A 16,441-nucleotide genomic window follows, 5' to 3' on the forward strand; every position below is an offset into this window, starting at 1 on the left:
AGGGGATGATGCCCCTTCCTTTTCCACTGTAAAGAAGTGGGCTGCGGAATTCAAGCGTGGCAGAGAGAGCCTTGACGATGACCCGCGTCCAGGAAGGCCTTCAACAGCAACCATTCCAGAAAACATTACCCGGGTCGTGACATGGTGATGGCTTATCAACTATTGACCACTCGACATATTGCCAGTGTTGTGGGCATCTCTCATGAGAGGGTTGAGCACATTATCACCAACGAGTTGGGAATGACAAAAGTTTCTGCAAGATGGGTACCAAAGCTCTTAACAGCGGATCAGAAAAGTGTCAGATTCCTGACGTTCCGTGACAATTTATGCTGTTTTGAAGCACATCCCGGTGATTATTTGGCCCGATTTGTAACCATGGATGAGACCTGGATTCATCACTTTCAACCAGAAACCAAAATTCAGTCTAAACAATGGAAGCATCCGGAATCACCAGCCCCTAAAAAAGCCAAGTCGGTTCCTTCTGCTGGAAAGGTGATGGCTTCAGTCTTTTGGGATTCCAAGGGTATTCTGCTGATTGACTATCTTGAAAAAGGCCAGACTACCAATGGAAGATATTATGCTGACCGACTGAGACAGTTGCGTGAAGCTATCAAATCTAAGCGACGGGGAATGCCCACTAAAGGAGTCCTGTTCCAGCAAGACAATGCTCCTATTCACAAATCGGTGGTTGCCATGTCAGCGATCCATAATTGTGGCTTTGAACTCATTGACCATCACCCTTATTCACCCGATTTGGCCCCGTCAGACTTCCACCTGTTTCCCAAAATGAAAAAGGAACTAGCCGGTCGCCATTTTTCTAGTAATGATGACGTCATTTCCGCTGTGAATTACTTTTTTAGGGTGGCTGAAGAATATTTCTTCTTGACCAGCATCCAGGCCTTGCAGCACCGCTGGCAAAAGTGTGTAAACCTGGAAGGGGACTATGTGAAGAAATAAATGAAAACCATCGGCTTGGTACAGGTCTTTCACAGTTAGGCTTAGAACTTTTCAGCCAGCCCACGTCCATACTTTTGGATGGACTGCCTGAGCCATTATCCAAATCATGTTAACCATCGTCCAATATAACGAATATTTATACAAAGGTTGAATCATGTCCTTTATGTCTAGAATCTATTAGGTGTATCAAAAAACTATACTTGGTTCCGGTTACCCGACCCTATCTACATTTTGCTCTCTGTCCTACCTTATTTAACTCAACTCATGGAGAACCGGGGTAGAATAGGTCTTCAGCAACTCATGCTTGCCGAAAAAGGCAACTATGCTTGTCGTAAGAGGCAACTAACAGGATCGGGTGGTCAGGCTCGCGGACTAGGTTGATGCATGTCATCGATCCCAATTGCGTAGATCGATGCTCATGATGTCAATCTCTAGATTATCTGGTCCAGACTTGATTATTTGCAGACCGCCATCATATAGCTGGAATATTGCTGAGTGCGGCATAAAACAACAAACAGACCTAATTTTACTCAGTCCCCCAACTCTTTCTTGATGTTTTTCATCATTTCGTTCAGCGCTGACAATATGATTTCAATATGTTTCATTAAAAGTTCTTTTTCCCTGTTTAAAGATTGATTGTATATCTGATATGTCGGTGAAAAAAGTTTTTGTTGTCATCCATGCAACAACAAGAGACTTAAAGTGATAGATATGCCATGTAAAATATTTGAAAAAATAAAATAATTTTCCTACCTATCTACATGATCTACCCTCTTTTACTTTTTCCCCATAATAGGAACAAAACATATTTTTTGATAGGCCTTACTGAATTGACTAAGTATTAACAAACTTAAATGATAGTTTAACACCACTTGACAGAGCCAAATTATTTTTTGTCAACAAGACAATTTGATGAAAAATATAGATCTAATACAGTTATGCAAGATTAAAAGGCAATATTCATAATATTACACACAGAATTGGTATACTATTTGGTTTTTGAAAGTTTCATATGTATTTTACTTTGAGATACCCTTACCCCTACCCTGCCCCACCCCATCCCCAACCCACCCCACCCCATCCCATCCCACCTGACCCCACCCCATCCCATCCCATCCCATCCCATCCCACCACACCACACCACACCCCACCCCACCCCACCACACCCCACCCCACCCCACCCCACCACACCCCACCCCACCAATCAGTAGGTGAACAGAAGGATGACAAATCATTCAGAAACATTAGCGCGAACGCACCACTTGTTAAAGTGTTGTGTTCTGGACAGCACGGGCTGCATGCGCAAATGTGTGCGGCGGGGAACTCTGTCCCTAGCCTTGTACTTGTACAGTCATGCTTGGTAGAGAGCAGCCATGTAGACGGTGGCTGCCTCTGACAGTGTCAAATCAGGGCACAATGGTCGGAATTAAAGTCAAATGAGGACTTTAATAAAACCAAATAAGGGTTTTTTCGTAGTCAAATAAGGACTGAAATATAGTCAAATAAGGACTAAAACATTGTCAAATAAGGACAAATCATAGTAAATAGTTATTTTAGAAATTGTTTCTGAAATCGTGGGTCAGTTCAAATATGGTGTAAATTTGTGTTTTACTTATTAAACAGACATTAACTTTAAGTTTTGTTGAGTTATAAATTTAGACTTCCACTGCGTATCAGTAGGGCTGTAACGATTCACCAATATCTATGATGTCATCATCAGTTAGGTACAGATGATACCTCAATCTTCAGTTTGTGAGTTCAAAAGTAAGTGAGTGAGTGAGTTTTTACGCCACTTTTAGCAATATTCCAGTAATATCACAGTAGGGGGCACCAGAAATGGGCTTCACACATTGTACCCATGTGGGGAAGCGAATCCGGTACCTCGACATGACAAGCGAACGCTTTAACAGAACAGGAACTAAAGTTGTTACCTCTAACGTTGGCCGATATAGCACCAACTGTAAGCATGGCGGAACACACGGACATGGTGAGAGAGGTTTTAGAGTTTTATGTCACTGATATCACCATTTCTTACTATTTGTTGAACTGTATCGTGATACCATTGTATCATCAGTCAGCATTTTGATATGTAGATCACATAATCTCAGGCGATACTCAGCTCTTCAAATCAGACATCTAGTTTCTCTTACAAGTAATATGAAATGCCGAAAACAAGCAGCTTAAAATTTATTAAGAAATAGTGATTTATTCTGCATATTTTATGCAAATAGACAGCTTATCTGGAACTCTGTGCATCCACTGTCTTAGACACCATGTACTCAACAGTCCCTATGTTTCCTGCAAACTCATCCCTGGTGAGAAACGTAGTGCATAAAACTAAACAAAGCTATTTTTCTAAAATTAGGTGAATTCAGGAAAACAACAGACCTTAGGAAAACTGAGAATGAAATGAGCCAAGTCATACTCTCCTAATGTCAAGCACTAGGTTAAGCAAACCTAATCCACCAGTCATGTGACTTATAAAACAACTGTCTCACAGTCGTGAGTTTTGTCAGATAAAGACACTCGCTCACATGTTTGTGATAATCACACACTAGTTAACAAAGAAACTTCTGTACAAGTTACTTTCAGAGACGTTTTACAAAACTAACACATTCTCAGCCAACCCTTACATTGTGTTAAGAGCACCAGTCACGGATATATATGTACAACTTGTAAACAAAAGCAAACATCCAGAACATGATGTAAAAAGTCGTCTCATCGTAGAAACGAACAAAGACAATGAACGTAAATGAAACAAATAAGGCTACATCCACACACAACACATACAGTTCTAAATATAGAACAAGCACTTGACATTCATCACGCAAATGTGATCTACGACTGTGCTGACCTGTGAGGAATATTTACACTTGTCGGCTGAGCCATGCGGGGGACAATTTATTACAAAACTGCCTGTGTATGTATGTACCTTATTTCTTCACACCACATGGTTAACATGATAAAGGGATATTTTTTTAATAGGTGCATGACAATATCTAGTTAGATTCTGGGTCAAGTAAAACTTTGTTGCCTTAACTGCTGTACAGCTACCTGCCAACGCAATTACTGCAGATATATATCTAACATATACTGTATGTCATTTGAAATGGTTAATTAGGTCGAACTTTAGTTTGTTTACAGATTCTTCTGACCCAAAACAATTAAAAAGTGAAAATTAAATCAGACAATATGCAAGCAATCCAATACCTATCAAACACACAACACTGCACATGGCAGAGTGAGTGAGTGAGTGAGTGAGTATGGTTTTACAAAGCTTTTAGCAATATTCCAGCAATATCACGGCGGGGGACACCAGAAATGGGCTTCACACATTGTACCCATGTCGGGAATCGAACCCAGGTCTTCGGCGTGACGAGCGAACGCTTTAACCACCAGGCTACCCGACCGCCCCCACATGGCAGAGGCAAATTATTCAGACAACACAACATTTCCAAGAATAAAAAGACAAATTTGAAATGGTTTAGATATTTCAGTTTTCCCACCTAGCAAGCACAACGTTTTATCAAAAAAGCTATAAACCAAGAAATAATGACTAAACACTCTAATAAAATGTTGTCATGTTGGTGTAGCTCCTAATTTTCTTTTTCGATCACACTCCCTGCTTTGGTATATCATTAGACGAGCGAGTCACGCTGTCATTCACAGCTGGGGGCATTATAAAGCAGCTGATTAAATCTTACACAGCAGTATTGTGAAGACATACCTGTTAGCATGGTACAAAATACTAATCACTTATAGATATTATTGGTGTGTCATGCTTGTTAGGGTTTTCACAAGTTTGGATGAAATTTGTTTGGAAAACTTGATTTTGATTTATGACTTCAAATTTGTTTGTTTGTTGAATGCTGTTTGTTTGTTTGTTTGTTTGTTTGTTTGTTTGTTTATTCCAACTATATGGTGACAGTCTGTCAATAATCAACTGCTCCAAGTTCCCACACTTTAAGATTTGATTCAATGTCAACTGAATTCTCCTTGCTCAAAAAAGTCGGAAAGCATCTGTAGATTAAAAGAATTTTTTACAAAACCGAGATGCTAAAGTTTTCAACTTCCATGCACAGTCCTCATCCAGTCCATCTGACTTACACTCAATGCACTCAGGGAAGTGAGGTTATTTTTGTCGCTTATCATCATACGGTTTCCGGGGAATGATGCCTTGTGACATTACTGGATTGTCCCAATGCAAAAAGCTTGGGGTACTCCACTGGGACAGTATTCAAATATAAGGTGGGGTGGGGTGTGGGGTCCTGTCCAAGAGGAGTGCTTCTGTAGTACAGCCATAACCAGGAACCTCGTAAAAACTTTTAACATCAGGATCCCCTGACTTCCATGATTAATTTGGAATGACATCAAAAGTGCGGGGTTGTTAATGCTAGGCTCTAGGGATGGGACGGGGCCACATTTACAACCCCGGTACCCGCCCCGGGTATGTGGTGTACACCAGCCTTCACAATGACATTATTTTGTTAACTGCATTATTCACATTCAGATCATAAATAAATAGGTACAATATTTTGTGTATGATGCACATGGTTTTTATCTAAGAAAATACAGCTGTGTGACCAGGTCCTGTACAGGATCCATCGGACCTAAAGTACTCACGGAAATGAAAAAAAAAACTATTTTTCGACCTCAGATCTTAAATAAATGCAGTTAATATACTAAATATGTAAATATTCAAACAACTAAATTAGTACTAATTGGGCCGTGGCACAAATACAGCGTATCAAATGTTTTTATGCCCTTTTACATGTAAAATTGTGTATAAATGTGAATAAAACAGACTATTGTGAAACAGGGCACAACCAGGTGTAAGTAGATCAAGGTGACACCTTGTCGACAGGTGAGAACAGGTGCATAATGCCTATAGTCTGTTTCCGCTATGTCAATTTGGACTTAGTTTTATATTTGAATGTTGAAGGTGCCGACAAATTACCTCCTGTAAAGTACATTTTGTATTGTTCACTGAGATCAAACTAGCAAATCCAGACTATTACTTTTCGAGTTGTTTTGGTATTTCGTATTTACAGCTATGTAACACTTTGTGTGGATTTTTAGATTGAGAAAAACAGTTATTTTTCATTTCCGTGAGTACTTAAGGTACCCGAGTTACCTGTCCAAGCCATACCAGACTCTAGGAGGAAAATGATACAAGGAATTAGGTAACTTATCAGGATTACTCCCCACCAAAACCACAGCTTACAACCTTTTCAGCATTCTCCTGGGCAGGGCAGGGCACAGATAGCATGTGATTTTACAGGGGGCTTCACCCCACCACACCCCACCCCACCAATCAGTAGGTGAACAGAAGGATGACAAATCATTCAGAAACATTAGCGCGAACGCACCACTTGTTAAAGTGTTGTGTTCTGGACAGCACGGGCTGCATGCGCAAATGTGTGCGGCGGGGAACTCTGTCCCTAGCCTTGTACTTGTACAGTCATGCTTGGTAGAGAGCAGCCATGTAGACGGTGGCTGCCTCTGACAGTGTCAAATCAGGGCACAATGGTCGGAATTAAAGTCAAATGAGGACTTTAATAAAACCAAATAAGGTTTTTTTCGTAGTCAAATAAGGACTGAAATATAGTCAAATAAGGACTAAAACATTGTCAAATAAGGACAAATCATAGTAAATAGTTATTTTAGAAATTGTTTCTGAAATCGTGGGTCAGTTCAAATATGGTGTAAATTTGTGTTTTACTTATTAAACAGACATTAACTTTAAGTTTTGTTGAGTTATAAATTTAGACTTCCACTGCGTATCAGTAGGGCTGTAACGATTCACCAATATCTATGATGTCATCATCAGTTAGGTACAGATGATACCTCAATCTTCAGTTTGTGAGTTCAAAAGTAAGTGAGTGAGTGAGTTTTTACGCCACTTTTAGCAATATTCCAGTAATATCACAGTAGGGGGCACCAGAAATGGGCTTCACACATTGTACCCATGTGGGGAAGCGAATCCGGTACCTCGACATGACAAGCGAACGCTTTAACAGAACAGGAACTAAAGTTGTTACCTCTAACGTTGGCCGATATAGCACCAACTGTAAGCATGGCGGAACACACGGACATGGTGAGAGAGGTTTTAGAGTTTTATGTCACTGATATCACCATTTCTTACTATTTGTTGAACTGTATCGTGATACCATTGTATCATCAGTCAGCATTTTGATATGTAGATCACATAATCTCAGGCGATACTCAGCTCTTCAAATCAGACATCTAGTTTCTCTTACAAGTAATATGAAATGCCGAAAACAAGCAGCTTAAAATTTATTAAGAAATAGTGATTTATTCTGCATATTTTATGCAAATAGACAGCTTATCTGGAACTCTGTGCATCCACTGTCTTAGACACCATGTACTCAACAGTCCCTATGTTTCCTGCAAACTCATCCCTGGTGAGAAACGTAGTGCATAAAACTAAACAAAGCTATTTTTCTAAAATTAGGTGAATTCAGGAAAACAACAGACCTTAGGAAAACTGAGAATGAAATGAGCCAAGTCATACTCTCCTAATGTCAAGCACTAGGTTAAGCAAACCTAATCCACCAGTCATGTGACTTATAAAACAACTGTCTCACAGTCGTGAGTTTTGTCAGATAAAGACACTCGCTCACATGTTTGTGATAATCACACACTAGTTAACAAAGAAACTTCTGTACAAGTTACTTTCAGAGACGTTTTACAAAACTAACACATTCTCAGCCAACCCTTACATTGTGTTAAGAGCACCAGTCACGGATATATATGTACAACTTGTAAACAAAAGCAAACATCCAGAACATGATGTAAAAAGTCGTCTCATCGTAGAAACGAACAAAGACAATGAACGTAAATGAAACAAATAAGGCTACATCCACACACAACACATACAGTTCTAAATATAGAACAAGCACTTGACATTCATCACGCAAATGTGATCTACGACTGTGCTGACCTGTGAGGAATATTTACACTTGTCGGCTGAGCCATGCGGGGGACAATTTATTACAAAACTGCCTGTGTATGTATGTACCTTATTTCTTCACACCACATGGTTAACATGATAAAGGGATATTTTTTTAATAGGTGCATGACAATATCTAGTTAGATTCTGGGTCAAGTAAAACTTTGTTGCCTTAACTGCTGTACAGCTACCTGCCAACGCAATTACTGCAGATATATATCTAACATATACTGTATGTCATTTGAAATGGTTAATTAGGTCGAACTTTAGTTTGTTTACAGATTCTTCTGACCCAAAACAATTAAAAAGTGAAAATTAAATCAGACAATATGCAAGCAATCCAATACCTATCAAACACACAACACTGCACATGGCAGAGTGAGTGAGTGAGTGAGTGAGTATGGTTTTACAAAGCTTTTAGCAATATTCCAGCAATATCACGGCGGGGGACACCAGAAATGGGCTTCACACATTGTACCCATGTCGGGAATCGAACCCAGGTCTTCGGCGTGACGAGCGAACGCTTTAACCACCAGGCTACCCGACCGCCCCCACATGGCAGAGGCAAATTATTCAGACAACACAACATTTCCAAGAATAAAAAGACAAATTTGAAATGGTTTAGATATTTCAGTTTTCCCACCTAGCAAGCACAACGTTTTATCAAAAAAGCTATAAACCAAGAAATAATGACTAAACACTCTAATAAAATGTTGTCATGTTGGTGTAGCTCCTAATTTTCTTTTTCGATCACACTCCCTGCTTTGGTATATCATTAGACGAGCGAGTCACGCTGTCATTCACAGCTGGGGGCATTATAAAGCAGCTGATTAAATCTTACACAGCAGTATTGTGAAGACATACCTGTTAGCATGGTACAAAATACTAATCACTTATAGATATTATTGGTGTGTCATGCTTGTTAGGGTTTTCACAAGTTTGGATGAAATTTGTTTGGAAAACTTGATTTTGATTTATGACTTCAAATTTGTTTGTTTGTTGAATGCTGTTTGTTTGTTTGTTTGTTTGTTTGTTTGTTTATTCCAACTATATGGTGACAGTCTGTCAATAATCAACTGCTCCAAGTTCCCACACTTTAAGATTTGATTCAATGTCAACTGAATTCTCCTTGCTCAAAAAAGTCGGAAAGCATCTGTAGATTAAAAGAATTTTTTACAAAACCGAGATGCTAAAGTTTTCAACTTCCATGCACAGTCCTCATCCAGTCCATCTGACTTACACTCAATGCACTCAGGGAAGTGAGGTTATTTTTGTCGCTTATCATCATACGGTTTCCGGGGAATGATGCCTTGTGACATTACTGGATTGTCCCAATGCAAAAAGCTTGGGGTACTCCACTGGGACAGTATTCAAATATAAGGTGGGGTGGGGTGTGGGGTCCTGTCCAAGAGGAGTGCTTCTGTAGTACAGCCATAACCAGGAACCTCGTAAAAACTTTTAACATCAGGATCCCCTGACTTCCATGATTAATTTGGAATGACATCAAAAGTGCGGGGTTGTTAATGCTAGGCTCTAGGGATGGGACGGGGCCACATTTACAACCCCGGTACCCGCCCCGGGTATGTGGTGTACACCAGCCTTCACAATGACATTATTTTGTTAACTGCATTATTCACATTCAGATCATAAATAAATAGGTACAATATTTTGTGTATGATGCACATGGTTTTTATCTAAGAAAATACAGCTGTGTGACCAGGTCCTGTACAGGATCCATCGGACCTAAAGTACTCACGGAAATGAAAAAAAAAACTATTTTTCGACCTCAGATCTTAAATAAATGCAGTTAATATACTAAATATGTAAATATTCAAACAACTAAATTAGTACTAATTGGGCCGTGGCACAAATACAGCGTATCAAATGTTTTTATGCCCTTTTACATGTAAAATTGTGTATAAATGTGAATAAAACAGACTATTGTGAAACAGGGCACAACCAGGTGTAAGTAGATCAAGGTGACACCTTGTCGACAGGTGAGAACAGGTGCATAATGCCTATAGTCTGTTTCCGCTATGTCAATTTGGACTTAGTTTTATATTTGAATGTTGAAGGTGCCGACAAATTACCTCCTGTAAAGTACATTTTGTATTGTTCACTGAGATCAAACTAGCAAATCCAGACTATTACTTTTCGAGTTGTTTTGGTATTTCGTATTTACAGCTATGTAACACTTTGTGTGGATTTTTAGATTGAGAAAAACAGTTATTTTTCATTTCCGTGAGTACTTAAGGTACCCGAGTTACCTGTCCAAGCCATACCAGACTCTAGGAGGAAAATGATACATGTACAAGGAATTAGGTAACTTATCAGGATTACTCCCCACCAAAACCACAGCTTACAACCTTTTCAGCATTCTCCTGGGCAGGGCAGGGCACAGATAGCATGTGATTTTACAGGGGGCTTCACTGACACACAGCTTGAATACAGCAATGACTGAATGGGTCTGATAACACTTCACACATTTTAATGCATTTTAGATTAATAAGTGTTTTAGTATCAAATCCATATTATTCTGATACATACTCTGTTTATTTGTCTGTTTGTTGTTTAACGCCATGCTCAGCAATATTCCAGCTATATGACACCGGTCTGTAAATAATCGAGTCTGGACCAGACAATCCAGTGACTGACATCATGAGCATCCATCTACACAATTGGGATATGATGACATGTATCTACCAAGTCAGCGAGTCTGACTACCCGATCCTGTTAGTCGCCTCTTCGACAAGCATAGTCGCCTTTTACGGCAAGCAGGTGTTGCTGAAGACCTATTCTGACCCGGATCTTCACAGGTTGATACATACTCTGGACCCATTCACCACCAAAGCTTCATTTTATCTGAATCACATCACATCCAATCAAATTAAACCTAAGTGTGAGACAAATTCATTTGGAAATTAACAAGGGAAATAGAGATGGTGACATAATTTCGGAAACAACCCTGTGTGTGCACCCGAGGTATTGCAATATTGTAATACAATTGAGACATACTGAGGCTTGTATTACATAATTTAACCTAACCATGCAAACTGTTAACAAAACAATTCTTGAATAAACTAGTTTGGTCTTGTGTCCGAAGGCCTGACATTCTTATTTGCTTGGTTACCAGATCCACCGACTTTCAAAATAAAAATGACAGATTTATATTTATAAAGACCAAACCAGACAAAGATAATTATCTTTTATCACCCACTGATCCAAATCAAATTAAGATTATTAACAAAATCTATACAATACATATTTTTTTCTGGTCTTTCTTGATAAGGTTCATGATATGCAAGAACTCACAGGGTGTTATTATAAGTATGATAATGATAAATGTTCTGAATCAGACATAATTCCATCTATTATCATTGGAAATATTCAGTTTCTTTCAAATGCTGATTATCAATAATAAACTGTGACAAAAGTGTGAATAGGTTTAATGTGACGTGCGTTCAAGATTTAACTGCAATTATAAAGACACGTTCATGCATGTGTGTGTGGCTGCTTGTTTACTAGTCCAAACTCAGGGTTTACGCGACACAAACGTGCATCCAGTACGCACAAATGTAGAGAATGGACGCTGAAAATAATTATACTGCATCCCATTGGATGCAAAATAATATTCATTGTACCTACTCCACATCAAGAGGAGTTATGGGTGTCTGTTATTTAAGGGTGTGCGGGATTAATGGTACACTGGTATATTGTGGTACAAATCTTGAGCAATATGTATTGTGATACGTTTGTAAATGTAGCAATATATTGGGGCAAATATAAATAGTATATTAATGTGTTCCTAATCGATATGGAGATGGAATATAGTATCTTTCTCATACAACTTGCCTCTGACGATCTTTTTATTAATTAGCGTGTACACATTGTGACTATCAAGCTCCTCACAGCGATAGCCCGTTCGCGGAGCTCTCTATACCGAGAGTTTCACGAAGGTGTCACACGCTGGGAAGGAGCTTGATGGTATCTGACACTAATACAGGGTATAATTCTGATCAACTCATGAAAATGTAAATTGGCAACATAACGCAATACATATCGCAATACAAGTTAAAGTATGGCAATATATTGCAATACAAAATCCAGGTCAATATACAGCCCTACTGTCATTTCACGCATTAATGATGACAACTGTCTACATGATCATTGATTCATTCCAGGCTCAAAAGTAATTATCTAAACATACAGTGCACTACACCATTTCATTCATTTACAGGACCCTCATATTGCCTGCAAAGATCCTTAAAACTAATTACTGGGGGTTTTCAGAGCCCCAAGTTTTGTAAGTCTAGGTAAAACCCAGCCATACTTATGCCGGTTTTGAATAGTGCTTGCCCACTGAGATACCATGCCACAGTTTAACATGTACACTGTACATGCCACTCAGACACATCATACCGAGTCCGAGCAGAGAAGCCCTTGTTTCGTCTAATGAATGCCAAGCATCTGACATGGTGAGATCATCCCGAGGCAAGGGAGTTAACGCTAGGGCTAGTTAAAAACATTGATAATCATGATAATCGGAATTATCGTTGATGGGAACAAATATTAATGAATATCTACATAAACTATTGTAATGAAAGATAGCTTTACCGAAACAGACTTGTTATTGTCAGTCATGTCCCTTGTCGAAGACGGAAAGCAACTGTTTTTGTTATATCTCAAATGTCAACAAAGTAATCCATGTTTCACTGCTCACCAGTGGTGTGAAATATGTTGAATTCTTTCGATACTTTCTAGCATATTAGCTTAATGTTACTTCTCAGATAGTTATCGATAATTGATCGATATTTCGTTGGCTATTATCGATCTTTTTATCCATATCGATAGCCTGCCCTGGTTAATTGACTAAAACAGTCCAGTTTCAACCCTTGCCGAACTAGGCTTGAATTTTGTGACTCAATAGTTGCGCAACCAGTGGTTATTACAAGTCATGTCCCTTCTGTGTTCCTCCTATTGACCAATCAGATTCCACCTATCATTTTACTTGCATTTGCTTCAAACAAAATGGCAGTATCAAGTCAAGACAATCTGATCGATAATCAAGATCTATTTAGTAATAAAATGAATCTTACCTCGTGAAGTGCATCAAATTACTTGAGCACCTTGATTAAAAACCTGAAAAGATTTGGAAAATATCAGTCAACACAGAGTTGATGATGCATATGCTTTGCAAATCCTGCAGTCGACCGAAATCTGCGCGGCAGTTTACGAACCAGGTACAGATTTAAGTGGTAAGTGATTTTGATTGGACTGTGTATAGACTCATTAGTCCTGCCAAAATATAAACCCAGAATTCCAACAGAGTTTGGCAAGGGAGGAAACTGGACTTTTATAGTCAGTCAACTCGCTTGTCTTTGGAAGATGGCAGTGTGTGAAAACAAGTACCGTATTCGACGTAATAAGCGCCCCGCTCTAATAAGCGCCCACGGCAATATTTGCTAATATATTTGCAAGTGAACAATCCCAATTAGCACCCCTTCCGATTGATCAATGTACACAAGACTTATTTATTCGTGTATAATACTCACTCGTGTGTTATATGCACCCTTAATTATGGGCAATTAAACAGTATATAAACAGTTCAGACCGTCAGCATAAACCACGAAATTCATATTTCAACTGTGTTTTTTCCACCAAAATAATATTCTAATAAAACCCCTATTTCTAATTTTGAGAGCGCCCTGGGCGCTTATTACGTCGAATACGGTACCACATTTTAAAGTCTATTGGCATGACATGGTCGGGGATCGAACCACCAACCACCAATGGTCTATCCACAACAGGGTTGGCATACTGTCACATAAATCATATTGCAATATATCGGAAAAGGGAGAGCTGTATTGTGATAAATACTGCAAAATGTTTTGGAGCCCAAATTATATATTTGTACTGTTCAAATGGTACTGCTTCACTCAATAATCCAGACATCAAATTGCAAGATGGCTTTTGACAGTATGGATAAATGAGACTACCTATTACATCATCAATATGGAATGTTAATGTAAACAGAATGATGCATGTGCTGTTTAGATAGGAATTAGTCGATCATAATGTCTCAAGACAGGACATATAATTTCTTTGATGATATATTAATTCTTCTGTGTCTGTATTGCAATATATGAGTATACTGGTTATATTGCAATAATTGAAATTACCTGCAATGTCATGGTCATCATTCGAAAATTTATGAATCTTATTTTCTAAACATACTAAACACACTGAATCTCTGATAAACTCTTTGTCAGATGTTTTAGACCATCTAAGCTTATAGTTGATAAAATAGGTATTTTACTGTTGTCCATAACAAATATGAAGAAGAAATAAATATCTAATCTGTCATCATCAATTATCATTATCCACATTTCTCAAAATACAGTATGCATATTATTAATGACATCACAACTGAATATAAGTTTGTTTGACAGACAAAGACAAACCAATTACGAGATCTATCAGAATAATAATGTCATTATTTATGATGCTAGCTTTAATACTGATGCTTATTATACATTAATTAACAAAGGCATCTACGAACAGCATTCAGTGGCTGACACATGTCTTCATTAAAATTGACTGAAATAAACCTGATCTCTTTGATATTTGCCGATTCCTGACGTGACAGATGGTCGGAGTCAAGCCATGCATAATAATGAGCCATCAGAAACCACAATATTGTCAACTGTAACTTCGTCATTTCCCACCTCAAGATGAAAAAGTTAACAATTTCGTTTAAATTATACTAAGTAAACTAAAAATTCATATTCTGAATTTACTGCTCATAGAAATAATTCGGTTTTATTTCAATATTGCCAAACGATACTGGTTTACTATTACAGCAACATCTAGATCAATAGGATACACTGACTTTGGTCAGGAAGATCTCCATACATAATGAGTTCAGTGTTGTAACGGCAAAGTCAAACAGTGTAATAGATGGATGCAAACGTTCACTAAAAATCCGATCTTCAGTAAAGGAAAGATAACAAAACATTTCTTAAAATTACTCACGGCTTCCCTGGTGACAGAAAAACCTTCTCAAGCGGCAGCGGCAAAATTGTTCACTTCCGGTTTCAGTATATATGAAAATATTAACCGGAAATTTAACGAATACAACCAATTTCACATTTGTTCCCGCCAATAATAATAATAATAATAATAATAATAATAAGCTGTTGACATTGTCAAATATCAATCAGTTATTCATAAGGTTTTACAAAATAGATTCTGAAAAATGACAGATACATTTACATCATACACAGTATATACATACATATTACAAACGTCAGATAATAACACATGCATCCAATGTATCATTATAAATACATGACGTTAAAGTATGTCTCACGTCGTATCAACATGTGTATATAATATAATATATGAATATATATATGGTTCCGCGTAAAAGAAATCACTGTTTTGGGGGGAGATATGTAATGGAAGGAGAGTTACATACAAAATGTACCCCAAATCAAAACTAATTTCCCACCTCAAGTTATGTTACATAAAATATTAATTTTATTTAGATCTTAACAACATATAACGTGAGTGCATAGGGGCGCCATTTTTATATATAAAAAAAGATCAACATATGTTTTTTTCCCTTTTGATCGAAGCTAATCTTCAAAGGGAAACAACACTCCAAGTTTGACACTGTTTCAACTGTCAATTACTTATGGGCTGCTGGGTCCCATAACCTGTTGAGATGGAGACTGGTACAAAAAGTACATAAGGTACATAAAGTGATGATGATTTTCATCAGCCAGTAGATCTCCTAAAGCCAAGAGATGCAATAGGGAAGGCTAAACTGACTCTATTTCTGAGAGACGGACAGCTTCTCGAACGCATATAAGCAGAGCAGCCAAAGATAAAAATGAAATTATATCAATATACTAAAATTAAAATCATATCAAAACAAAAACAGAAATTCTGTGAATACTAAAACGCGCAATAGATATGTGTACCCTACTCACACACATGAGTCCAAAAGAGGGACAGGTCAGCCGACATTGCTACGGCAGAAGCCGACCCCTTAAACACTTAAAACAACAACAACATCAGCTGTAAGTATTGTCTGGACCAGACTATGCAGAGACTGAGCATTGATCGACATGACTGGGATACTGGTTATTGTTTTACTGTTATGTGTTTGATTGTGTGTTGCTGGCTGAATGTATGCGTATGTTGTCGTGAATGTTATACAGAATGAATGGTTGACTTTATAAATGTGAATCCAATGAGTGCGCGGTGATAAGTTTGTTCTATGAAATCTCAATCACGTATGTTTTGTCCTGTATCCCTATGATTTGGTTGGTTTGTTGTTTAACGCCGCACTCAACAATATTCCAGCTAAATGCCGGCGGTCTGTAAATAATCGAGTCTGGACCAGACAATCCAGTAATTGATATCATGAGCATCGATCCACGCAATTGGGATCGATGACATGTATCAACCAAGTCAGCGAGCCTGACCACCCGATCCCGTTAGTCG

The 16,441-nt window shown here is 38.3% G+C and overlaps 1 protein-coding gene across 1 annotated transcript in view; it reads right to left on the reverse strand.

The window, feature by feature from the left end:
- LOC139464873 (transmembrane ascorbate-dependent reductase CYB561-like) overlaps window positions 1-15,014 on the reverse strand; it is a 46,519-nt gene extending 31,505 nt beyond the window's left edge. The window contains exons 1-2 of the mRNA XM_071246437.1: window positions 14,963-15,014; window positions 13,027-13,069 (exon numbers count right to left, since the gene is read on the reverse strand). Coding sequence (XP_071102538.1) covers window positions 13,027-13,040 — 14 coding nt within the window. The 5' untranslated portion in view covers window positions 13,041-13,069; window positions 14,963-15,014. The remainder of the gene's footprint in view (window positions 1-13,026; window positions 13,070-14,962) is intronic.
- Between the last annotated feature and the right edge of the window lie 1,427 nt (window positions 15,015-16,441).

This window comes from Haliotis cracherodii, unplaced genomic scaffold (assembly GCF_022045235.1).
Source record: "Haliotis cracherodii isolate W230 unplaced genomic scaffold, xgHalCrac1.p SCAF_17, whole genome shotgun sequence".
NCBI lineage: Eukaryota > Metazoa > Mollusca > Gastropoda > Lepetellida > Haliotidae > Haliotis > Haliotis cracherodii.